The sequence below is a fragment of the Xiphophorus hellerii genome, chromosome 16 (assembly GCF_003331165.1).
Source record: "Xiphophorus hellerii strain 12219 chromosome 16, Xiphophorus_hellerii-4.1, whole genome shotgun sequence".
Lineage (NCBI taxonomy): Eukaryota > Metazoa > Chordata > Actinopteri > Cyprinodontiformes > Poeciliidae > Xiphophorus > Xiphophorus hellerii.
Genome location: NC_045687.1, coordinates 15,563,385 through 15,587,880, shown reverse-complemented (window position 1 = coordinate 15,587,880; position 24,496 = coordinate 15,563,385). Strand labels below are relative to the sequence as shown.

General features: G+C 37.9%; 1 protein-coding gene across 12 annotated transcripts in view; it reads right to left on the bottom strand.

Moving 5' to 3' along the window:
- The window catches only part of cacna1aa (calcium channel, voltage-dependent, P/Q type, alpha 1A subunit, a), an 89,957-nt gene that overhangs the window by 31,508 nt on the left and 33,953 nt on the right, over positions 1 to 24,496 (bottom strand). For 5 of the 12 annotated variants that reach the window (XM_032588151.1, XM_032588158.1, XM_032588154.1 and 2 more), the window contains exons 7-35: positions 23,016 to 23,119; positions 22,756 to 22,871; positions 21,772 to 21,816; positions 21,571 to 21,654; positions 20,178 to 20,384; positions 19,606 to 19,718; positions 19,358 to 19,470; positions 19,122 to 19,253; positions 18,813 to 18,885; positions 17,987 to 18,104; positions 17,703 to 17,770; positions 17,426 to 17,532; positions 15,264 to 15,314; positions 12,995 to 13,160; positions 12,169 to 12,797; positions 11,672 to 12,021; positions 11,431 to 11,563; positions 11,132 to 11,261; positions 10,763 to 10,822; positions 10,559 to 10,665; positions 8,183 to 8,191; positions 6,653 to 6,752; positions 6,339 to 6,499; positions 6,029 to 6,169; positions 5,744 to 5,945; positions 5,468 to 5,632; positions 4,646 to 4,756; positions 3,016 to 3,099; positions 1,202 to 1,204 (exon numbers count right to left, since the gene is read on the bottom strand). In XM_032588151.1, coding sequence (XP_032444042.1) covers positions 1,202 to 1,204; positions 3,016 to 3,099; positions 4,646 to 4,756; positions 5,468 to 5,632; positions 5,744 to 5,945; positions 6,029 to 6,169; positions 6,339 to 6,499; positions 6,653 to 6,752; positions 8,183 to 8,191; positions 10,559 to 10,665; positions 10,763 to 10,822; positions 11,132 to 11,261; positions 11,431 to 11,563; positions 11,672 to 12,021; positions 12,169 to 12,797; positions 12,995 to 13,160; positions 15,264 to 15,314; positions 17,426 to 17,532; positions 17,703 to 17,770; positions 17,987 to 18,104; positions 18,813 to 18,885; positions 19,122 to 19,253; positions 19,358 to 19,470; positions 19,606 to 19,718; positions 20,178 to 20,384; positions 21,571 to 21,654; positions 21,772 to 21,816; positions 22,756 to 22,871; positions 23,016 to 23,119 — 3,882 coding nt within the window. The remainder of the gene's footprint in view (positions 1 to 1,201; positions 1,205 to 3,015; positions 3,100 to 4,645; positions 4,757 to 5,467; positions 5,633 to 5,743; positions 5,946 to 6,028; positions 6,170 to 6,338; positions 6,500 to 6,652; positions 6,753 to 8,182; positions 8,192 to 10,558; positions 10,666 to 10,762; positions 10,823 to 11,131; positions 11,262 to 11,430; positions 11,564 to 11,671; positions 12,022 to 12,168; positions 12,798 to 12,994; positions 13,161 to 15,263; positions 15,315 to 17,425; positions 17,533 to 17,702; positions 17,771 to 17,986; positions 18,105 to 18,812; positions 18,886 to 19,121; positions 19,254 to 19,357; positions 19,471 to 19,605; positions 19,719 to 20,177; positions 20,385 to 21,570; positions 21,655 to 21,771; positions 21,817 to 22,755; positions 22,872 to 23,015; positions 23,120 to 24,496) is intronic. The other 7 variants (XM_032588159.1, XM_032588155.1, XM_032588156.1 and 4 more) reach the window with 3 other exon arrangements.

Genomic DNA, 24,496 nt, shown 5'->3' with positions numbered 1-24,496 from the left:
AACACAAAAGAGGGAAGGAAAAGAGGAATTGGGGTGAGAATAAAATGAAACACTGGTTAGTTTTGCAGCAAGTTGTGGCATATCTAGAATGACAAAAAACATAAAACGGGGGGAAGAAACAAAAACAAAACTCAAATTAATGCAGATTTAAAGTCAATAGAAATAAAATAATAAAGAGTCATACAAGTCAAAGCAAACCAAACTCAAGTCAGCAAGGCTCCAACAAGCTCTTCATATCCAGTAGATCGGGCAAACAAAACAATGCAACACACCAGGGGGAATAAAAAACAAAAACATTCAAATCTAACTAGCTTCATCCAATCAGGGGTATGTTATTAGTAGTTGTGGCAGAGAAGGTGAACAGTTTGAGTGCAGGACTGTTAGGACATTTTCTTTCAAAGACAACCAAATGCACTAATTCTCTCAAGGCAAAAATGCAAATTGTAAAGCATGACAAGCACACAGCATGCAGAAGGAAACAAAGCAAACCACAGATTTTACAGCAGCTCATGCATCACTTGAACAGGCTGAAGAAGTCAAATAGACATTGTTCTGATGTCACAATCAAATAAGAGCAACAGAACCACAACTTTCTAAAATCATTTCTTAAGTTTTCACATTTGAACTAAAAAGAGTTATGTTGGATTTTGTTGCTTTTATTTGATTTTCTTGATTATATAACATGTTACAGAATGTGTCCTTCCACTGTTTATCAGATAAGAGAACAAAAGACCGCTGTTTGAAACTGAGCGCTGAAAAGGACCTGGCAGCAGCACATGCAGGTTACTGTACGGCATTTAGTGCATCGCTCTATGAGTGTGTACGGGTGTGCTTGTTTGTGTGTGTTGTAAAAATAAAGAGCTGCTGCCAAAGGCATGCAAGGGTCATCATGCATTACTTATTCTCTCTGCCAGGAGCAAACCTTTGGAGTCACTGTCTTGGCAGAAAAAAAAATAAAAATCTGCCAGTCACTTTCAAATGTGTGGGTGAATATGTGAATATTGTAAGCTCACATATTTGAATGTAGCAGTCTTTATAGTGTCTTAATCCTTTACAAACTCTGCTCAAGTTCTCAGTAAAGGATATACAGAGAGTTTTGTGGGTGAGTCAATCACAGCATGCACAATTCACAAACATAACACTGGCTGGGATGCCGATAAAATACATGCAGCAAAATAAGATCTCCAAAAAAATTACAAACCATCTACATGTGGATGTTGCAGACATATGGTTTATAGCAGCACATTTTTGGGATTTTTGGTTGATTCCAAGAACAACCAGACAGATTGACCAAGCCGGTTGTCATGGGTGGAACACAGAGGATTCATAGTGCATTTTGATTGGGAGAAATCACAGGAAGAAGTCGAGGGGGAGAGAAGGGGAACAGGGCAAAGTAGATTACAGAAGGTCGTCGTAAAGTGTGTAGACGATTTAAAGAAAGCATGTGAAAAGAAAAAAAAAAAAAAAACAAGACAAAAAATCAATGGTCATAACATCCAAAAATCAGCAGAATAGCAGGTGTTAGATTACAGATTTTGCACAACTTTATAAAACTGATAAAACTAAAAAAAAAAAAACAACAATAACAACATTTAAAAAAAGATTTTTATTGTATGGGTTCCTTCCAACTAGTCATAAATTATTCACAGGCATTTGGTTGTTTTGGGATTCAAGGTACATCACCTCAAATTAGAAGAAAAGAAAAAGATCATAGTTTTAAAACTATAAAGAAAATACCCACATGGTTAAAATGAATCTTAATAGAAGTAATTTTCTTAGGGCTCTGTTACATTGAAATGCACTTTCACTGTTACAATCACAAGGTACCTAACCTACCCATGAAGTGGTAGGTTAGGTAAGAGATAAGACATTCATGGAGTTCAGTCACCAACTATTTTCAGAGTCAATAGCTACACATCTTCAAACTTCATGTGGCCTTTAGCTAAGCTCAAGAACAAAACAGTGAGGAGAGACCTTCAGGACATCGGCTGAGCAGCGGCATCCAAGTGTGTTACACACAATCGGATGGGTGAAGCACTATGCTAATCCAATAAACAAGTATGGATTTGATGGGTTCCAGGAGATTAGCACATACCTGTCTGCATTGTGGCAAAGGTAAAGTTTGGTGGCATTTTTCAAGAGTTGGGTATACCCTCTTAGTTCTAGGAAATTAAATTTGTAATACTTCAGGATACTAAGACATTTTGGGCAATTTAATGCCCCCAACTTTGTAGGAACAGTTTGGGGATGGCCCCTTTCTGTTGTACAAAGTAAGTGCCACGAAGACATGGTTGGGCAAGTTTGGTGCGAAAGAACTTTAATGTCCTGCTGACATCTACCTGACTGAACAAGCTTGTGATGTTTTTCAGCGGCGTCAGTGTCTGACATGATAAATACACTCCTGGCAGTGTCCGCTTTACTATTAAGTCTACAAGAACGGGATGTCCTTGAAGTTTACACGTGTGTGAAAGAACATGAGTGAATACTTTTGTTTATATACTATTTGTAAAAAGAAATATAAAACTGATTTTATTATAATAATAGTCTTAGGTGTCTCTTTGCCAACACTAAGAGTGAGATCATTACTGGAACTTTGAAGCACTGACTGTAGTGACTATCAGACATCTGAAACAAGCAAATAACATGATTGGCTGCTTGGACAAGCTGTTAACTGGGTCTATGTAGAGCATCAGCATGCTCCCTGCCTTGCAGACGGTGGCATCGGAGTTGGCTGGCTGGATCCCCGTCTCACCAACTGGGACAATTATATAAGACTTTCAAGAGACGGTCACGCATGACTGAGCAATGCCAGACTCAACGATGATATCTACCTCACGCTCTTCCCTTATTCTCTTGACTTGTATAAGTTTTTGAGAGACAGTCAGATTTAAAACTTCATTGACACATCCTGCAGCCCACCTAACTTATACTGCACTTCCAGAGGTTTTTTCAAATTTAACACTGGCCTTTTAGAAGAAACGACTTTAGAACATAAATGGCAAAATTGGTACTTACCCCAAGCTCTGTGACCAGGATGTCTGTAATGCTGCCCAGAACTGTCACACAGTCAAAAATATTCCAGGCATCTTTGAAATAGTTCTGAACAAATCAAAGAAGAGAGGGAGCGCAAGGGAGGAAAAAGATAGGGGTATAAAATATCAGCGGAATAATGCGGAAAATGATGTGAAGAAATTTATCAAGGTGGAATAAAACACAGAAAAAACCCCCATGAATTTAGAAAGGAAGGTAAGTATGAATAAAGGAAATAAATTAAGATGGAGAAAAAGGTTGTTTAAATAATTCGAGATGAAGAGTGAGTAGCACAGAAAAAGCAGCAGAGAGAGAGAAGCAGAATGAGAAAGTGGGAGAAAGACATGTCAGACTCAGACAAGAACAGATAAAAATTAGATTGGACAAATGGACCATCACTGACAGTCTACTGGATGGATGCCATTTTGTCAAGTTAAGGACAAATTCTGCTGCAGCACACAACGAAAGCGGCCATCAAACATCATAACTTTACATATAGAGTATATATGACTTACAACATAGTTAAATATACATAGTTAAAATTAAAGTCTGAAAAAATATCTGGTTTTAATGTGTATGAAAGGAATCACAGAGCGCTGGTCAAGACAAAGAGTTGATATTCTGAGCACTCCTTTTTTATAGTGGTTGCCTGTAGCTAAACTGTGCATTAGACTTAGTGGCAGCTATCAAAATAAACCACCTTGATACACACTTACAAACACACACATAAAGGACATGTCTGAGGAGTGGCATTATTTAGGTTTAAGATACCCATGTTGACTGTGTTCTGGTCTTCTCACTAAGATTCAAATCCTCTTCTGTCTAATCACCGCCCTCAGAGTAATCTTTGCTTCTATTTTCGTCACCAATATGTCATTCACACGATTTCAACTAATTACTACGCCGCTGTTCCCACACTGTCCTTTATCTCCACCGACCATTCAGCCTCAAAATATATCTTGCTCTTTCCTTGCCTTTTTGTTCCACAGTTTCAGCAACTTCCCAATTAACCCTTTGATTTTTGTTAGTTTTATATATATAGTTTTATATTTTGTTAGTGTACAGAAAAGTAAACCACATCTTGAACTCAGTTTTCTCCACAAAATGAAAACAATAATGCGGAACAATCAATATGTGTGTTTCTACTCCAGAAATCTTTGTTCAGGAATCAGTTTAGGTCCATTTCCACTGTTTGTACAACAGACCTGAATGAATTTTAAAAGCTTTGTGCTTTAGTTATATTAGTCCATTGTAATGTTCAATCTAATCGACTTTAAATTGCCCAGTTAAAGTTAAGGTTTAGGTTTGTAACCTGTTCCCATTAGGATGTTAATGCATTTCCAACATGTGCTAAGAAATACAAGTGGTTTTATGTTTGTACAGGTTTCTAAGTACTATGTTGCTGTTCCTGTTCTTTACTTCTTATCATACTTGTTTGGGTTTCATCTGATTTTACATGAGGCATTCCAAATGCGTCACTTTTACAATGTATTTACATCCATATGAAGACAATGTTAATTACACTAATAACTGAGTTATCTTCCAGGAACTCCACAAAAATACATGAGAGCAGTGTATTGTTACAACACAAAAGCCCACACACATATACACTCACCAGAGCCCCAAAGGCAATGATCTTAAGGACACACTCCAAGGAGAAGAGGGAAGTAAACACTATGTTGAGGTTGGCTAAAACTGCTTCGTAGGTGACAGAAGCTCCATCATACTAAACACAAAGACACACAGTACACTCAATTAGGAATAAATTAAATGCAATAGACACACATTAGAATCAGTCTAACTTATTCTGTATTGACTAAATGTTTCACATCAAATATTTGAATTTTACACTTTGGCAAAACTTCTTACGGTTACCAGAAGATACAGTTAGCTTAAAGTCTATGTTAGTGATTCTAAAACTAATAATAATAAGTACCACTTAATAAACACCAAGTTCTTCTTTTTTTGAATGAATTGCACACAACAATACATTATTTCCAGTGGGCCACTAGAAGCCCACAGGAGATCTGTGCATTTGATTGGCAGGCCTACCATGAACATGCATATACAAAGGTTCCAGCCGGAAAATAAATTTACACTTTTGACAAATATCATCTCAATAAATCCATAAAATTCTCCTTCAGTGTAAATGTTTATATCATGCTTAAAAGTATTAGTACAAAGAAATACATTGTGATTAGTTTGTAGTGCTCAAAGTAGGTAACATGGTCAAGATGTTTCCATAATTGAAACTGAAACATGGCTAAACTAGGATTGATGTTATTCCGAGATCCATGGTCTGCATTGCAGACAAAACAAATGGCAAAATCTGCTTTACATAACAAAGGGAGCCCAAGTTCTGTTAGTGGTACTTGTAACACTGATAACAACTATGGGGCTATGTTATTGCGTGTATGTTTAGCTCATTGTGACTTACCTTCATCATTAGCACCACGGTGTTGAGCGCGATCATAGCCATAATGGTATATTCAAATGGCGGTGACACCACAAACTCCCACATTTTGTACTGAAAGCTCAATTTATTCTGAGGCATGTGGCGTGTCAGAGGCCTGGCGTTGATGGCAAAATCTATACATGCTCTCTGTCCAAGACAAGAGAAAAGTTACATTCTAGTTCCAACTAAGTTCTCTGAACTCACAGTTAGAATTCAATTAACATAATGCTAATTTGCGATATTGTGTTAGCTTCTTACCTCATTCTTTTCCAGACTATATTCTTCCATCATTTTGTCTCCCTGTTCTTGGAAGGTGATGATAATGAGAGCAACGAAAATGTTGACGAAGAAGAAGGGGAAGACCACGAAGTACACCACGTAAAAGATGGACATCTCCATCCGATACCCTGGGCTCGGGCCCTGATTCTCATAGGTCGCATCCACTGAATGTTTCAGCACCCTGTGGGGGGAAAAAACAGGTTATCAAATTAAAGAAAAAAATGTAAATTCTCTACTCAATTTTACATAAGTATAATAGCTTACTGCGGCCACCCCTCTCCAGTGGAAACGGTGAAGAGGGTGAGAAGGGCCCAAGCCACATTGTCATAGTGGAAATCGTATTTCTTCCACTCCCGCTTCTGCGCCCTCACTTCGTTATCACGTTCATACACCAGATATTCGCCTCTGAAAGACACATATTGCATCCTCAGTATGACAAAAAAATTACTTAGGTTTGTTCTCATATGCATACATCTTTGGACTTCGGTGCATGTCCTAAAGAAATTGGAAAGAAACAAAATGACTTCACAGACAAACGATATTAGGCTGTCATAAAGCACTGGTACTTCCTGACCTGCAGTCGCGCTCAAACTCTTTGGATTCATCAGTGCAGTAAAAGAAACGTCCCTTGAAGAGCTGCACAGCTACCACAGCAAAGATGAACATGAAGAGTAGGTAGACAATCAGGATGTTCAGGACGTTCTTTAGTGAGTTCACCACACAGTCAAACACAGCCTGATCACAGAAAAACAGAAAGAAGTAGGGATGTTGTTTACATTTGTCAAAACACATAAATCTATAACATGTATTTTTCTCTTGCCAAATAGAACAGTAAGGCTTCAACCTTGCAGAAGTTTTTTTTGAGTTTGATGAGTAAGGTGGACATACCTTGAGCTTTGGAAGCCGTTTAATGGTCTTCAGAGGACGCAACACTCGCAGGACCCTCAAAGATTTGATAGTGCTGATGTCTTTTCCTTTACTGCTACCCCTACATATGAACACGTAGACAAACACACATAAATTAAAGAGTTTAAGAACAATACAACAGCCTTAGCCTTCTGCATACCAAAATGGCCGTGTGCAGCCATTTTTTTGTTCGGCACTGATTCGAGTTAGCTCGCAAAGAGTAACTGCGTCAGGGTTAAATATATAGCAACACATGCAGCATTGCTATAATATTACACTACATCTTTACTTCTAAGTGTGGCTTTGGCATTGTAGCTACATGCTAGAGTTAGGTGTCTTTTCAAAACTATAGTACATGCTATCAATCCTGTTTTAAAACTGTTGTTTTACTCTACTTGCTAAACACTTTGCAATGTATTTCAATGCTTTACACATGTGGCTATAGCCTTGGCTTGCACATGCCCAGCCAATGGTAAAATCTATTCATGCTGCATTGAAACCTTGCTTCCATGCTGAAAGATTTTTTTTCTTTTCAGCAGCAGCCAGAGTGATGGAGAAGGGTATATTTTGGAGAATTATTTCTGGAGAGTTTTGTGCGGTGTGGACTTTGCTAGACATAAATATGTCTAGCTGCTTATTGATGTTCAAACAACATAGACTATTATATTCAAAGGCTCTCAGCCTTGATCTTCACGAGTACCAAGACAAACCTTGATGAAAACCTAAAACTAAATCCAAGTCATGCTCTTCTACTCAATATATGGTCACACAATATCAAATTTAAGAACTACAAATAAGTAACAATATTATATGTTACATACAGTACATTAGATTACACAGTTGCAATTATGCATTAGGAAAATCCTAATGTGAGCTGATTATGAGCTGGGAAACTTTACAGTAGTTTAAAAGCTCTTTTAGTTCTTGGCAAATATGTTTTTTCACCACACTTGACAATTAGGGTGAAAAGATGAAGTTTAAAGGTTACCAAAGCGATAGCAGCTGTGTACACAATTGCCAACTTCTTCCAGCTGTCAGGCCAGATGGCAGTCTGCTGGTAGTTATATACAAATTTCTGACTTGGTGTGCAAGACTGCACAAGTGGGCATGCTGCGCTGAGCTTTTTAGTGTAGCACTCAGTTTCTTCACAATGAATTTAGAATTTTTTTTTTACAACATTCTCACTCTTTTAATAATAAAGAAAATGGCAATAAATGCAAATTGAAGACATTTGTTGTTTGTCTGTCTTTTCTTCATTGATTTTGTCTTGTGTTAAACCTTCCATGAGCACCTAATGTCGCGTTGCAGCACTGTGATCCAGCCGACACATGATGTAGGTTAAAATGAGGTTTATATGTGTTTGGAGCGGAGTTATTTCATGGTGAAAGGTACACGTTTCAGCAGTGATGAGGGATGAATGAATAGAAAAACTGAGTGTGATCTGAAGAACAAATACTGAGAGTGCAGAAGGAAAGGAAGAGGAGAAAGACTGAGCAAGACAGAGAACTTTACCCGCCGCCGCTGTTGGTGATCCGAAGGAAGAGATGAGTGAGAAGTGAAAGACAGTAAGAATAAGGGGAAGAGACGACAAAAGACAAAGGGTGGGAGAGAGACACCAGATGGGACACAGAGAAAGGAGGTAATACATCCATATGAGAGACAGAGTTAGAAAAAAGTACGAGGACATAAGGATTGCTCTTCATTCGGTAAACTTTCAAAGTAACATACCCCTGCTGCAAGAACAAACATGCACATAAACATTTCACAAGCATATTTCTAAACAAATGATTAAATATGTTAATTAAAATTTCCTTTAAAGGTCATCACTAAAGTTCAGTAATAAGGCATGCCTGACTAAATTGTTGCTAAAAACTGAAAACAAATTTTAATCTCTATTTATAGACACTTAATATTAACATGCTATGAAATAAAATCAAATGCGTTTCTTTTATATTGCTTTGAGCTCTGACTTCAGTCTTGACAAGAACCTCGGGTTGACATTGGAAAAAACCAGGACAGCCACAATTGCGACAAACGACACGGCAGCTCTCAGACCTGACTGATTGGATTAAAGGAGCGATAAACATCTCAAACAAGACTACCGATCCTTTCTGGAGTGCTGCTCGATTCCCAGAAATCAAATTAAGGTGTTATCTTGATGGGTAGAAGTCTGGTCTGACTGGTTCCCATCTACCTAATACTCATTAGCGTTGTAAACCACAATTGCGGTTTAGCCTGATTAATTGGATAATTCACTTCTCAACTAAAACCCCGTATGACTGCCTGTACAGTTATTCATACATTTGCATTGAAAGCAACTTTGAGAGACAAAAAAAATGCAAAGACAAAACCTAACTCACGTGATATGCAAAAAGCTTAAATGATCCAGTTAATGATACTAATTGATATATTTTATACACATATAGAAAGACAAATCAATTACACTGAAACACAGAGCAGGACAGGGTGTAGGTAAAAAGATAACACACATAAAAATGAATCAGAGAGAATGACCCAGGAAAAAAGCCAGTCTTCTAAATGGAGCACCACCACTGAAGCCCCTGTATTGTTCATATTTTGATTTTTGAACAGTTAAAGCTTTGAAAAATAAGGTTTGGTCATGGGGCACCCAAATTAATAGCATTTAGCAAAAATAAATAAATAAATAAATAGTGGTAGAAAATGTCTGTATTTTATTTTCCTCAGTTGAAATAAGTAAGTTAAATTGAGGGTGTGAAATATCAGCTAAAAGGGGTAAAAATATCCCAGAAGAGTTGAGTAATTTAATACAATAACTCTAATAAACTGCCTTAGAAGACTGACTGAACTGTTAACTGTTACTACATTTCAAAGCTGTTTTTTAATGATATTAACTTGAAAGCTTTATTTCACAACTAGTCAGTCAAATTCAGTTATGTTTTTCTTTTATATAAACAGCCAATTTACAACAAAAACAATCTCAAGGTACTTTACGTCACTAACTGGTCCTAATAATATAATATATTCCAGTTCCCTTACTGAAGTGTGTGAATATAACTACTGTATTTTTAATAATCTGGTATACCACAGATGTAACAGGCAACAAGTACAATCCATAGGAAATGTGCTTATGTTGCTACCATTTGCCACAGCTAAGAGACAAAATCAACTAAGACATTTCACAATGATTGGCTTAGTGCTGTACAACTTGAGTGAATGTATGAAATAACACAAATATGTCTAATTCCACTGGTTCTTTGTTTATACCCAGAGTAGCACTTAAACTCTAAGTTGACTCACTTACAAACTACTTTGCTTCATCCCAGCCATGCAGATTAGGTAGAATTGAAAATACCTGCTTTGTTGAGGAGAAGGGCATGGAAGCCAAGTTCAGCATGACCTGGCCTGGCTTTGCATTGGGCCCACTTTAAGTTTAGAACGCCCTGGGCACTAAAGGGTTACAGGTGCAAAGGGTGGTCCTCCCCTCTCACAGGGTAAAAATCGGGTTGGTTAGGAAGGATGCAGGGGCACTATTTTCTACTAAATGCTTGAGTGTAAAGCAGGTGGAGGAGGGCTTTGAAGGAAGAGTTGCTTGAAAATAAAAAGGGTTTCAAAAATATAAGATGGACTGGAGAGAGGAAGTGGAAAATAGGCAAATGTCACAGACTGGCAACAAATTGGCAAAAAATGGTTAACTGAGGAAAGGGTACAAGAAAATGTACATGACTCGATGGTAGGGATAGAAGAAAAAGCAAAACAGAACACCAGGAAGGAATGGAGAGAAAAAAGAACCATGGAAAGCTAAAGAGGAGTACGAGAGGCTGTACTCCGAGGTACAATTGAATTTAAGAAATGGGACATGATGAGGTGCAGGAACAAGGAAAGGAGAGGGAAAGGAGGGAGACTTACGTGAAGGCGAAGGCCACCAGAGCACCACTAACCACTATAAAGTCAAGGATGTTCCACAAGTCCCGAAAATAAGAGCCCTGGTGCAAGACCAAGCCCAGATCCACCATCTAGAAGAGAGACACAATTCATAACCAGATTGGTACTGGTTTGTATTTGAAACTATTAATGGAATTTCAAAAATGCTAGTTTGACAGTTTCTTTTACCTTTATCAGCATCTCAAATGTGAAAACTCCAGTAAAAACATAGTCGAAATAGCGAAGTACCTGTGGAATGAAAAATAAGGATCTAAGGAAGGACAATAGTTGTGCCAAGGCAAACAAAAAAAAGAAAAATATATCCACAAAATCTTTAAGATAAAAGAAACTCAAAAGCTTTGCATAACCCCCCAAAAATTATTATGATTGTATCATAAAAAAAGATGACTCATCTGAACTGTCCTCTCTAAAAACTAAATTACTCAGCCAGAAAACATGTAGAGGGAAAACCAGGGACAAAATGAAATATAAAAAAGAAAGTGAAATACATAATATCTTACACAGAATTGGTATAAAAATGTATGTTAACTTTCTTACATTGTTTCGAGGTGATTCAGGCCAGACAGGATCTTCAGCAGCCAAAGCGATACTGCTCATAGCAATGACCAACAGGATACACATCTCAAAGTAGCGTAGAGTACAAATGTAGTGGCATGCCCGCCGAAAGCTAGAAGAACACAACATTGGTTATTGTATAAATGCTATGTTGCTATATTAAATGCTATATTTTCTACTTCTGAAACAAAGAACTAACTTTAAGAATTCAATAAATGCATCATTTGTATCATCCTGTTTATGTAAAGTTTTGATTAATATGTGCTTAAAGCTTCTCTTACGGGTTAGTAGTGGACAAGATGAACATGGAACTGTATGGAGGCATGGGTCTGGGTCCTCCTTCACCTCCTTTATCATCATCGTCATCCTTGTCCTCCTTTGCCGGTAGAGGCTCAGTGTTCGCATTTTTATTGACTGAATCATAAGTCAAGAAAAAAAGTTTTTGGTGGGGATTGGTCTGTAGTTTTTTTTTTTTGTTTTTTTTTTTAATTAGGCAGTTTTAAATTTTTTTTTCTGGCCTACCTTGGAGAATAGCGTTAATAGACGGGAAAATTGGCATGTCCACTGCCGTGTAGTCAGGGTGAGGCAGCCTGATCACACTGTGCGCTCGATGATGGCCGATGTTGCCGTAGCTATCCAATGTAACTAAACTTCCATGAGTGCCACTGTTAGCAAGATGGAGAGCAGATCCGAAGCCAGGGGCTAATGCGTAATTGGCAACTGGATTAGAATGACTTTGGCCAGGTGGAGAAGAGCCAGAGACCAGTTTGGTGTTCATTAGGTTGTCCATATCTTCACTGTACTGGCTATTCTGCCTGGAGAGGCTCTTTTGGATGGGTCGAGTGGTAGAAAGGTTTGGGACACTGCAATCCCTAGGAAAAAGTCATTGAATAATTAAAAAGGTGGTGGATTGATGAAAATATTACCAAAGTTGAGAAGTAAATAAATAAAGAGGGCATTTGTTTGTGGTCTGAGAACATCACAGCACAGTGGTAACTCTAAACTAAAGACATACTTACCTCCTTCTGTGCTGGCACATCCTCCTCCCCTCTCCCTCTGATTGATTGCCATGTCGACTTCTTTTTGGCCTCCTCTCACCACCTTCACTGGCTCCCTGATGGTCTCCTCCAGCTCCAGGTCTGTTCATCCCCTTACTCTTATGCCTCCCTGATTTTCCAGCTCCTCCTCCACCCTCCTCTCCGTCCTCTGCGGTTTTTCGATGTGACCTTGTCCTCCTGTGCTCTGACTGTCCTCCCCCTCGACTGCCACTCCGGTTGTGGTGATGGCGTCTGGGTGGCCTCTCTTCTGAGCCTGGACCTGGAATGACTGTTGCGTCCAACCGGACGTGAGACTTGTGGTGATGCTCACCTTTGCGACTCCGCCTACTCTCAGTGGACTCCCCTCGATCCAGGAGAGCCCTGGGTTGGCCTGAACCGCCTCCACCTCCTACTCCTACTTGACCATGTTGGTCTTGCAGCTGCGTTTGTTTGTGGAGCTCGTCGGAAGAATGGTGCTGGGTAATACAGAGGTCCGAATTGTTGGCAGTGGTCTTGTTGGTGTTGTTGTTTCGGTTCTCACGGGGATCAACGACTAACGGTCGATCCAGGTGAGTTTTCATGTCGGGGCGGACGTGACGGGCGAAGTTGACCTACAAGAAGATATGAGGATACAAAAAAAAAGACAGATGATGGAAAGGAATAAACACAGGGAGCAAAGAAGAGTTAAAGAACAACACATTTCATTTTCTAATCAGATTTGAAGTGCAAACTGTATAAAAAAAATGCCAGCCAGCTTGTGTACACTGATAGCACAAGTCTAAGGGCTAGTTTACGCCTGGTTCTTTACATTGTTGTGTTCTTCCCTCCCTGTCCTTGCCTTCCAGCGATCATCAGGGTCCAGCTCATTATAGAGGGCCTCACGACTGGATGCCAGCGTCTGCTTCCTCAGCTCTTTGGTTCGCTGTTCCCACACTGATTTATTGATACCTTTGTGGTTCTTCTGCTGTTCCTTACTGTAGATAAACAAAGGAGGAGAAAAGAACGTTGTTAGCATTGAGAGCCTTTATTCGGCTGCACCTTGTGAAAACATACACTTAAATATATGGAGGTGATGACATGGAAATTAACACCAAAAATGTAAGTACATAAAGTAGCAAGGGCATAAAGACACAGTGGGGCCCACAGACATTTACGGGACATTTTGGATAGGTCTATAAAACAGGGCAGGTTCCAACAAAACATAGCTACTGTTGTCTACACAGGTTGCCAAAGTGAAAGCCAGTTTGGCCTTACTTACTGAACCATGTGTGGACACAAGTGGAGGATAAATCTGAGGCAAGGTCTGAAATCACTGACACAATTGACACAACCTGCTTACACGCAATTTGTAAAGAAATAAAATAAAATAAATTTAAAAAATGTGTAGTTGACAGTAGTCAGTATTACCCTAGTTGTAGAAAACTGTCTGCACAACTACAATTTGGAAAAAGATAAATAAGTTTGGTACTGAGACACTAGCTAACATCTAGCAATAGCAGGCCCAAGACCAACGTAGTTGCCATATCTAAGCTGTTTCTTCAAAGGCTACTTGATGAATCTTGATAAATCATTCATTTTCCATAAAGTGGTTATTAATCAAGAAATGTTTAGTTATTTAACCAGACAGTCATGTTGCTTTGCATGAAATTTTTATGAGAAAGAAATACCAATTTAATATATTGCATTTTAAATCTAAATTATTTTTATACCACATATTTTCAGTGCTGCTGCACAGTGGGGCAGTAGCAAAGTTCTGGGTTCAAATCCTGGTCTGGGATCTTACTGCACAGAGTTTGCATATTCTCCTGATGCATGCTGGTTCTCTCAGGGTACTCTGGTTTGTGCTAGGCTATCACCAGGTGCTTCAGCTCACTCTGGAAAACGCAAAAGCTTTTCACCAGCAGAAGATTCCAAGTGCTTTTTACCAAAACCAATAAATACAAAATAGAAAATGCACTGAACATACAGTATTTCCCATTGATATCACAAATGGCAAAAAAAAAAAAAAAAAAAAAATCTGTGCATCCCAGCCACAAGAACACCATCAGAATGTATCTTCAGCACTTCAGGTGATATTGTTAACCAACTGTCCAGAAGATACCTTTTTTATTTTTGTTAAATTTTGTATTTGTTGTTTCATACTTAGCTGAATCTGTAAGACGGATAAATGGTGGAACAACCCACAAACATGATTAAATTGTTTTCCTCCCCATTATGGTGGTTATTATTTAAATAAATGTATTTTCTGAACATACTATGCTGTCATTCTGCTTTTCTGTTATAAGTTTGAGTAAATAAATCACCGAAGCACTTGGAGGCACTCTCGGGAAAAATAAAAGTCTTGCTTGCCACTGCAAAGAGCTTGTGCACATCCTAATAAACGACATAACAATTTTTTTTTGTGGCCTGCATCTTTTGGCTTAAACAAAGCATTCTTATTAACTAAGATGTCACTCATTGTCCCCCCTCAAAAATGGCTCTTAAACAAACAACCGGTGGGCTCAGCCTATCACCGATGTTTGATTAAATTCGTCCAATCACCCAAATTTGGTTGACTGTTTCTGATTACCTCAATTCACTGTTCCATATTTTCATGATTTTCCACAACGGGAGAACTCTGAATGTTGTCTGCTGCAGGTAATAGACTGACTACTGTTAATAACTCCACAGAAAACAAAGAGCTTAAAATAGGAATCAATCAAAGCAAGATCATTAAAGCTACGCCCCCAGAATCGCCACTGAGTTGACCAAATGAGCTATTAGTGACCACCTCCTTTCTTACCCTCCAAAACTACAAACGTTTACTCCATTGTCTCTTAGGGCCAGCAGTCAACCACAGTAAAGCAATAGCAGTGCTGCGTGGAGCAGGCAACAACAACAAAAAAGGAACCTGTAACACAAATAAGCCAACATAAAAACAGCTAACGAAAGCCTGAAATGTCAGTTTTAAAGGAAAGTTAAACAACAAAGGTAAGAAAGGAAAGGAAACTGTTCTCAAACAAAAAAAAAGAAAACAAGGAATGGTTGTAAAGTCAAACAGAAGGAATTCAGAAATGAATTAACAAATAAATAAATACCAGTCCAGAAAGGGGTCGGATGCGTTGTGACACTCACTGTGTACTTTGTTGCTGAGGAGGGAAACAGCTGGTGAGTGAAATGGCACAAAATAACAGAAGGATTTTATTCCAAAATTGGTAATGTGTCCACCATAGCAAAGAGCGGGCCAACTTAGAATAATTGCACTGCAGATATTAATTCAGAAAAGTGTTTCATTTTCATAAATGCTAATTTGCTTTGCACTTTTTTTTAAAAAAGAAATTTTGGCATTTTGGAATGCAATCCTTTACATAGAGACACAATACAAAATGCACATTAAACAGTCACCCAAACCACTGAGTCAGCAGTCTGCTCCATCAAAATCTGTGCCATTTATGCAACGCTGGGCTTTTTGTGATATTCACAATGTCCTTATGCGGCATGCCTCCCACCATCATTCAATGTGTCCATGACACAAGGATTTTAAAAAAAATCACTATTGAAGTGCGCTTTCATTTTCCATTTATTTGCGATATAAAATAAATTATTTTTATATTCAAATAATATTAAAAACTCATACACAGCAAAACACATTTGTCACTGTGACTTTATTACCGTGTGTAATTTAATATGCTTTCATGCTAAGTAGAATATAATTAAGCTCCTAGATGATGAACATGAAAATTATGGCTATTGCCTATGTTTGTGCATTCCACTATGATGGTTTGATCTTGAACATAAAAATGGACTCTGTCGTCATGCTATTGTTTTGCAGGGTTTTATGTAGATTTCACAGTAGCCTTCTTTCTGAGACAACCATAGAATATCTTCTTAAAAGATTCTTTATGCATCAGTGGTGACCCCATGTTGAAAATCCCTGCTTGGAAAAGGAAGGACTGTTTCGAGAAGGAATTTCAATAAATTTCCTAAATCCTTTCACAAGTTTGGGATTTCAAGCAGAATTGAAAACTCAAAGCAACCTCCTGTTCTAAAATTTAAAATAAGACATAAACATCCTTTCAATTACAAATTCAGTCATATTCTGCAACATATGGCCCAATCAGGTGTCATAGGTGGAAGTTTTTATCTTTCTAACTATGTATATTGGGAAACATTCCTAGAAGGTGAATGATAGGATGGAGCTTCTGCATGCAATTGAAACAAAGGCAAAATACTTTATGCCTATGACTAAGGCAAATACACATATGCTTACAGAGAAAGTGCAGATCTATGGAAACTAAAGAAATAACCATAATTTATGAAATAACGGACTAATCAACAGTCAGATTACTGTCAGATACTATGTTTACAGAGGCTAATGTATCAGAGGAATAAGGTCAGTGTCTACCTGTCATGTGTGGTGTCTCCCTGTTATGCTGACCGTATTGTGGTGTGAGTGACAGAGTGTGTGCAAGTAGGACGGCGTGAACTTTATCAGTAACAAAAGGAAAGACCCCTGTGTATCCAGAGAGAAGAGATCAAAGACTTGTCTGGCTCGAGGAGAACTGGCACAGAGCAACATGTGTGTGTGTGTGTGTGTGTGGGCGTGTGTGTGCGTGTGCATTTGTGTTTTATCAGGTAATCGGGTAATGTGGCATACTGGGTATGGTTCTGGGAAGCTGCCTTACATCGAAACCAATGCATTTTCTTTTACTTTAACTCCTCCTTGGTGAAGAATATTGGCCCATGAATGCATTGGTTAATTTTCTACACTATCTGCATGAGACCAGTTAGTTTGTACAAGACATTGATCAACAAAGAAAAACCTATTGTATTATGTATGACAGACGTATTATATATGCTCAATTCAATTCATTGCATTTACATAATTCTAATTCAGAATGCATGTCATCTAAAGGCACTTTGCAAAAAGAAAAAGAAGAAAATTCAATCAAATACTACAGGAAGACTCCAAGCCAAGCACACAGTTCCAGCGGATAATTTTAGTTGCCCTAGTCAAAGTACTAAGAGAAGTAAAAAACAGATATAAAGGGACACAACCAAAACAGACAAATGAAATGACATAAAGACAAGGCAGTAATTATATGCACGCCTCAGCACAAAATTACATTTTTCAACCCAGTGTATCCCTCTCAACTAAAATGGGAAAATACTAATAAAGGAATTCTCCTGTAAAAATTCTTAACATTCAGATGGAGAAGCTAAAAGAAAAGACATAATAGTGGCAATAACAAAAACTCACGCTGCAATGGAGAGGTTGGCGGCTGACAACGGGCTGACTTCAGCCACCTCCTTTGCTTTCTGCAGGGCAATCTTCTGACTGGCAGCTTCCTCTTCTTCCTGCTCATCCTGCAGAAAAAGGATTATAGATGAAAATCAAGCGCAACGTAAGTGAAACAAAGAGAACTGAAAGTGCAAATAAGTGGAACAGAACAACCCTCTTCATAAAAAAAATAATCTCTGGTTTTAAAAGTAAGAAACTCCTATAAAGTGTCAAAAAAAACTGTGAAGTACTTTACCTTGGTCAGTTCTTGAGCATTGGCTAAATTGTCCACAGCGATGGCCAAGAACACATTTAGCAATGTGTCTAAGCACAGAGTTAAAAAAAATACAATTCCTCTGGCATTGTAAAAGAGTACAATACAGTGTACCCATAAACAAACAGAAAACCACATATTTATAATGAAGAGACAGGTTATATTAAGTATAATTTATTAAGTATGTATTAAGTATAACTGTCAGTATTTAGCTTAGGGATTGAGGTGCTTGTGTGTTTCCTCACACCATTCCCGTCAAAGGATACAGTTGCCAAAAAGAGTGAGAACAATAAAGAAGACAGAGAAGGCCATCCCTTTTTGAACTCCACCCTGAGACTGAATGCCATCATACATCACCACGTTCCAGTCCTCACCAGTGAGGATCTGTAACACACACAAAATCCAACAAAGTTACTCCAAGACTCATGGATATGACATACAAAGCTCAGACACATTTATTGGCAACCCTTGTAAAGATGTGAAAAATTACCAGAACAAAAATTCACCTTTTATTTGAAGAATATTTTAAATATGGCTTTTCATTCTAGCAGATTTATTTAGTGGAGGCAAAAAAGCCAATTTTAAGAAACAGCTTTTAAAGAGAGACAATAAGTCACTGTTGGCAAAGTTATTGATATACCTAGCAAGTGGTATAAAATGATAGGAACCAAAGAATTTTCAAATGGTGTAGTTTTCTTGTCATGTTGATCAGAGCTTCTGAGAACGACTAATTTGTAATCTATGACTCCCTGGTGTCATATTTATAATATATAATAATCTGGCAAATAAAAAACTTGGACAATTATTTTAGTAACTGGCCAGTAGACTGGATAAGGATACAGATTTGTCTTCAAAAACACTCTCCTTGTGGTCACTGCATTTTTTTAATCAACCACCAGATGCTATCTACATACCGATTGGTTGCCTGGGAATGGTACCAGAAAAAGTATTTTCTGTAACGTAGGGATGTGTAGTTTCTTCCTTTTATACTGTATGTTTATGAGCAAATTGTTAAGCCCCATAAAAGCTAGTTTTTCGGATCATTTTCCCTCCCTCCTGTCTTTCCTGTTTCAGAATATTGCCTCCGCTCACCTGAAACACCGTCATTATTGCTGCAGGGAAGGTATCGAAATTGGTCGGAGGGGTGCCATTTTCAAAATTAAACCTAGTAGGAGGTAAAAAAAAAAAAGAAAAAGGAAAATATAAAAAACACAACAAATAGCAGTAAAAACAGATTTGTCTCACAAGTAAAGCTCATTATGTTGCAAAAACAATTTTAAAAAATTACTCAGAAACCAGCAATTAACAGAAAGCTGTCTCTTGGCGGAAAACTGCTGCAAATTAGGTCAATTATGAGAGAAAGAAAAAAAAGAGAGAGAGAGACAAGAAAACAGCACTGACTGTCCTCCGAAGAGCTGCATGCCCAGAAGGGCAAAGACAACTATGAAGAGGAAGAGCAGGAAGAGCAAGCTAATGATGGACTTCATGGAATTGAGAAGAGAGACGACAAGGTTACGCAACGATGCCCAGTACCTGAAGAGAAGAGAGAGGAAGTGTGTAATAGATTATGTTTAATGGTGATGGAAACAGGAAGTTGTTCATTTTAGATGGTAAGGGATCATATTTCTCTGACTCACTTGGTGACTTTGAAGATTCTTAATAACCTGAGAGCCCGTAGCACACTGATGCCAAACGATGTGCCCGGTTGGATGATTGACCACAACACTTCAAATATGCTGCCACAAATCACCTAATGCCAATATACAAAAAAAAAAAAATCAGTAAGTTCTACACACATTTGAATTTACAAATGTAAGTTCCTTTTTCACTTAAACGTTTGAGCAAACAATTTTTCACAATTTTTAAGTGCAATGCAGGATCTCACAATGCAGTCGAAACAGTTGAAGGAGGAGTTGAGGTAGGCCTGTTTTCCGAGGCCGTACATTTTAACACACATCTCAGTCAGGAAAATCCCCAGGAAGGTGAACTCAGCATAAACTGCAGATGGAAGCAAACAGTCAAAAAATAAATTTTTACATTTTAAAATGGCAAAGTTTTGATCTTATTTAAAAGCTTTGGTGGAAAAAAAAAAAATTGAGAGCGATTATGTCAGCCAACCAATTTGTCTGAATAGTAAATTTATCTCAGGTACATTAAGTGGGAAGGAAAGTGTTAAAAGTAGAGCCTAGTTAAAAAGATGGTCAGCAATTTACATCTGCATGTATACTAATATGATATACTTCTCATTCTATTTCAAACATTCAGATATGCAGCTCCTGGTTACTGCTGGATGTACTTGTTTGTTGATGTCTATGTCAGCTTTTTCATGGATTTAGCCAAATTACAGAAAGAAAATTGTGCTAACCCACTTCCTTTCTGTAAAGCTGTGATGGCTGCATTTGTGTGTTTGCAGGGATAATCTGTACACAAAGAGAGCGTGTGTTCCCTCCTACTCACATAGAAAATCTGAAAGTCGTTCGGGCTGGTCGTAGTGCACTACAGCCACACACAGTGTGTTGAGGCCCACCAAACACAGCACAGTCCAGTAAAATGCCTGGGATTTGACGACGCGTCGTACAAAGAACCGAAACCGCCGCTCCCGCCGCTTGAAGGTTGAACCTTCGAGTTTTGAGCTTTTCAGACTGGCACGAGCAAATGGTGAACCTGGAAAATATTAATCAAGAAACAAATAGAAATAACTTGACACTTAAACAATTTAACCAGTACACATATTGCTTCACTTGAACGTGCAACTCTGAGAAGTAAAAGGGCAACATACTTCATAGGTAGCACTTATTTCTGGGTACATTAATAATAAATGTTTAACCTCTAAGGTAGTCATGAAACCAATATAAGGTCATAGTAAAATCCTTTATGACCACAGGACTAAACATTAACCTTATGCTTCAGTGATTCTTTGATAAAAAGGTTGTTTTGTTGGGTGGCACTTTCTAAACAATATATATTTTTTTAACATTACTGTTTAGCGTTGATTACACTGTTTTGTGGTACATACCTGTTGAACTTTTTGACATTAGGTCCGATTACAATAAACTGCCCCTGAAAGTTTATTGTGAAGTGAGAGTAGAAGGATGTGTTAGTTTAGAAATTTAAAAAGTATGGCACGTGTTTCTATTCAGCCTTCTGAAGTCAACTCGTTGCAGAACTACCTTTTTTATTTACCTTTTGTGCAAATTTACTTACACTTACAGTTGCAAGCCTTTTGGAGAATATCTGTATCAGTGTTGCACACAGTCTATAATTAGTAAAACCAAGTCAGAATGGACAGAGATTATCTTTGATCATCTAATTTAAAGTCTTCAATAATATAGGATTGGATTTAAATCTGGACTTAGACTAAAAAGTGTTACCGTGCTTGAACAGGCATTGATCTAAACCCTTCCACTGTAAATCTGGCTGTACAATAAGGGTTGCTGTTCTGCTGGAAGGTAAACCTTCCTATGAGTTTTCTACCTGGAGCAAAGATCCAAAAGTTGCTAGTAGTGCCTGGTCGGAAATGTAAAATTGCAACTAAGGCATGTAGAATAAAACAGAAACTTAAGGTCACTCTCTTTTGCAATTAAAGCTGTGGTGAAAGAACATCTGAAGGCGTAAAGCTTGAACTGAAACAATAACGTCTTGTTAAAGACAGGGAAAAAAGAAGACATTGAGGGAGAAATGTAATACCAGGAAGAACACAGCCGTATAGAAGAAGACAGAAAAGCAAAGGGCAGAAGAAGGGAAGAGACGGCGGTCAGATAATGCTGAAATGCAAGATAAGATACCATCTCTATGTACCTGAGGTTTGTGTGTGCTTGAGACAGACTAAGTGAGACAGGACATATCTTACCCAATGCCAGATCTCCCTCTCCTTCCTCTGGATTGAGGAGCTCCGCTTTGCTCTTATGGTTTTTTGTGGCTCTTCTACGAGAACCTGTGGCAAGATAATACTTTTTTTACGGCAATAAGATTCATGCTGAAATGTGTGGTTTTTAGTTGTTTGCAACAGATTGGAAAAGCTCATTAATATGTGCACAGCATTATTTCATACCGTCATAATCATTTTCATTCTCATCATCTGCCAAGATGACCTCTTCTACAAAACAAAGAGAGAAAATGTTATTATTAAACACATCTTCATGTTTTGCTGTAACAGCAGCAAAATCAAGTTGAGCATCAGTTTAATACTAAGAAGAAGACTAAATATCAAAAAGTAAGTAAGAGAGGAACTTGTTTGTATTGTACATATAACAAACATTTGAACCCGTGGATCTTGAATATGAAAGTAAAATCATGTGTCTGTGTGTGTGCAGACACGTGTTAAGTCAGAGCAGCTACCTACTGCAGCTACCTACTGCTCTGACTTAACTCAAAAGACATATGTGATAACTCACAAAGGATCAATGCTGTCAGATATGAGTGATTTCACTTAACAACAAACAAAAACGACAACTGTGTGCCTTGGGTTATTTATCTGTACCTTTCAGTTTTCATGTAGGTTGTCTTTTTAAAAAGCTCAAATGTCTGTTTTCATTTTTATTTCTTTTTCTCTTTCCTCTTTCTGATGATAAGCCTTCCATTCCATCCCTCTTTCCCATTAACATCTGCTACACATTGAGTGTAATGTAATCAGGAATCAGAAGAATCATACAAAAAATTTTTTCAATTGACTCCATACTTCAATTAAACTATTATGTATTTATTTCTTTGATCAAATAAAATATAGCTTTTACCTGTTATGAAATAATAAAATACAGTCTTTTTTTAGATTAACAAATATAGAATCTATTAAAAGGGCTTAATTTTTGGCAGTCTAAAAGCACAAAAATAAATTATACCTTGCTATGTAGAGTTATCTTTGAATATTGTTCTGTGATGAATTATTGAAATCATACAAAGCTAGTGTAAAATTTGTTGTTTGCCAAAGAATGAAACCAAACGTTCCTTGATGGAAAACTTTTAGGTGAAGGTAGGTTTTCGGATGGAGTCATTTATCTACAAAACATGTGAAGCACATGCAATGAACTTTCCATACCGGCCTTGCAGATCCACTCCAGGTATCCATTGAGTTCCCTTTCAATCTGCTGCTGTCGTCTAAGCTTCAGGAACTCTCTCCTGTTCTCCACACGCTCCCTTTCTTTGGCAAACTCCCTAAAGAGAGAAACACACAAGAAAATGACAACTTTACTGTGGACAACATTAATCAAATTTAGAAAATGAACAAATTACATTTTACATTAGTTATGATATATAATTGTAACAATGCACATGCATGACATAAACTTCCATGCTTACCCTGACAACACACCAAGCACCAGGTTGAGCATGAAGAAGGAGCCGATGATGATAAGAGGGATGAAATACATCCAGTTCCATGCGCTCCCTGAGGCGTCGTTGCTCTGGAAACACACACCCAGACAATATGCAGAGTAGTTTGGCTCTCTGCTCCTTTTATTGGTTTATGCCAATAGATATATCACGAATCCGGCTGATTACCAACATACTCAATTATGCACATTTAGATAATTAAAGAAATGAGACATATGTGAAATATGTCAAAGTAGAGTTTAAGTGGTAAAGCAGAGAAAAAGATATAAGTGAACTAAAACAGCAGCCCTGGGAATTGATGTTGATGATGTCTTTACTGGAATCCCAATTCAGCTTGAAAGTGGCATTCTGAAATAAAAGGTTGTTCCAAGGATTTTTATGTGATACATTTATACTTTTGATATTATAAACTTAAGTTACTATTACTACCTGAAAATCAACCTGCTAAGAGTAGGCTTCCAAATTTAATGCTACATACTGTAGAAGCAGAAACACCAGCAAAACAGGAATGACATGAATATGCTTGAAGTCATCTTAATAAGTAAATGCATCTCTGCCACTCTATTTAGCTGCACTGTCAAAGTAAATAATGCATAAGAAATGCTTTTCTTGTTCCATCTCTGCTTCCGAAATTTTCCTGTTTAGGGAACTGTTTTCCTTATTTTCATTAGAGCCTTTGCTTCTTGTATCCATAATGTTTTAAACCATATCTATTCAGTCAAAATTTAGGGGATTGTTTATTTTGTATTTTTATGTTTGCACACTTCCCATTCTTTATCCATTCCCATCTCCTCATTATTACTGATTGGCCTTTCCAAAAATGACGTCGTTTACTCTTTCTGCCTTGGACTGTATTGTCTCTCTGTCTCAAGTCACCCATCTCCCCCCTCATTCCTACCACCTGCATGCAAGCCGCTGCTACTGCTGTGTACTCAGAGAACTGCAGACCATTTTTTTCTGCCATTAAAGTTTTATTGCTCCTCTTCCTCAGCAGTTGCAAGAATAACTTGGACTGAACAGGCTGTTTTAAATATGGAGCAGCATCGGGAAGGAGAGGCACGACGAGAGAGTGCAACAGTCAGGAGAGAGCAGCAGAGGGATGGAGGGGAGAAAGATTAGAACAAACAAGGATAACAAACACCAAATAGCAATTAGGGGAAGACAGAGTTGTCGTTTTCACACAAAAAGAAGTTTAGAGCAAAATTGGGTCTAGATATTTGACATTATTTTGGCAGATTTAATTTAAATATCCTGGTTTTCTTGTATAGACTGAACTTTAAGCATTGTCTATGAATTTTGAACAGGGCTGGGGACAGGGTTTTAGGAAGAGCAGACTGATGTTAACATACTTTATTTGTTCCAAGTCTAGTTATGATGTGTATTTGATATAAATTTTCTGATGGAACACCTATTTGTGTCTAAATATCAGCCATCTGACCCAAACAATT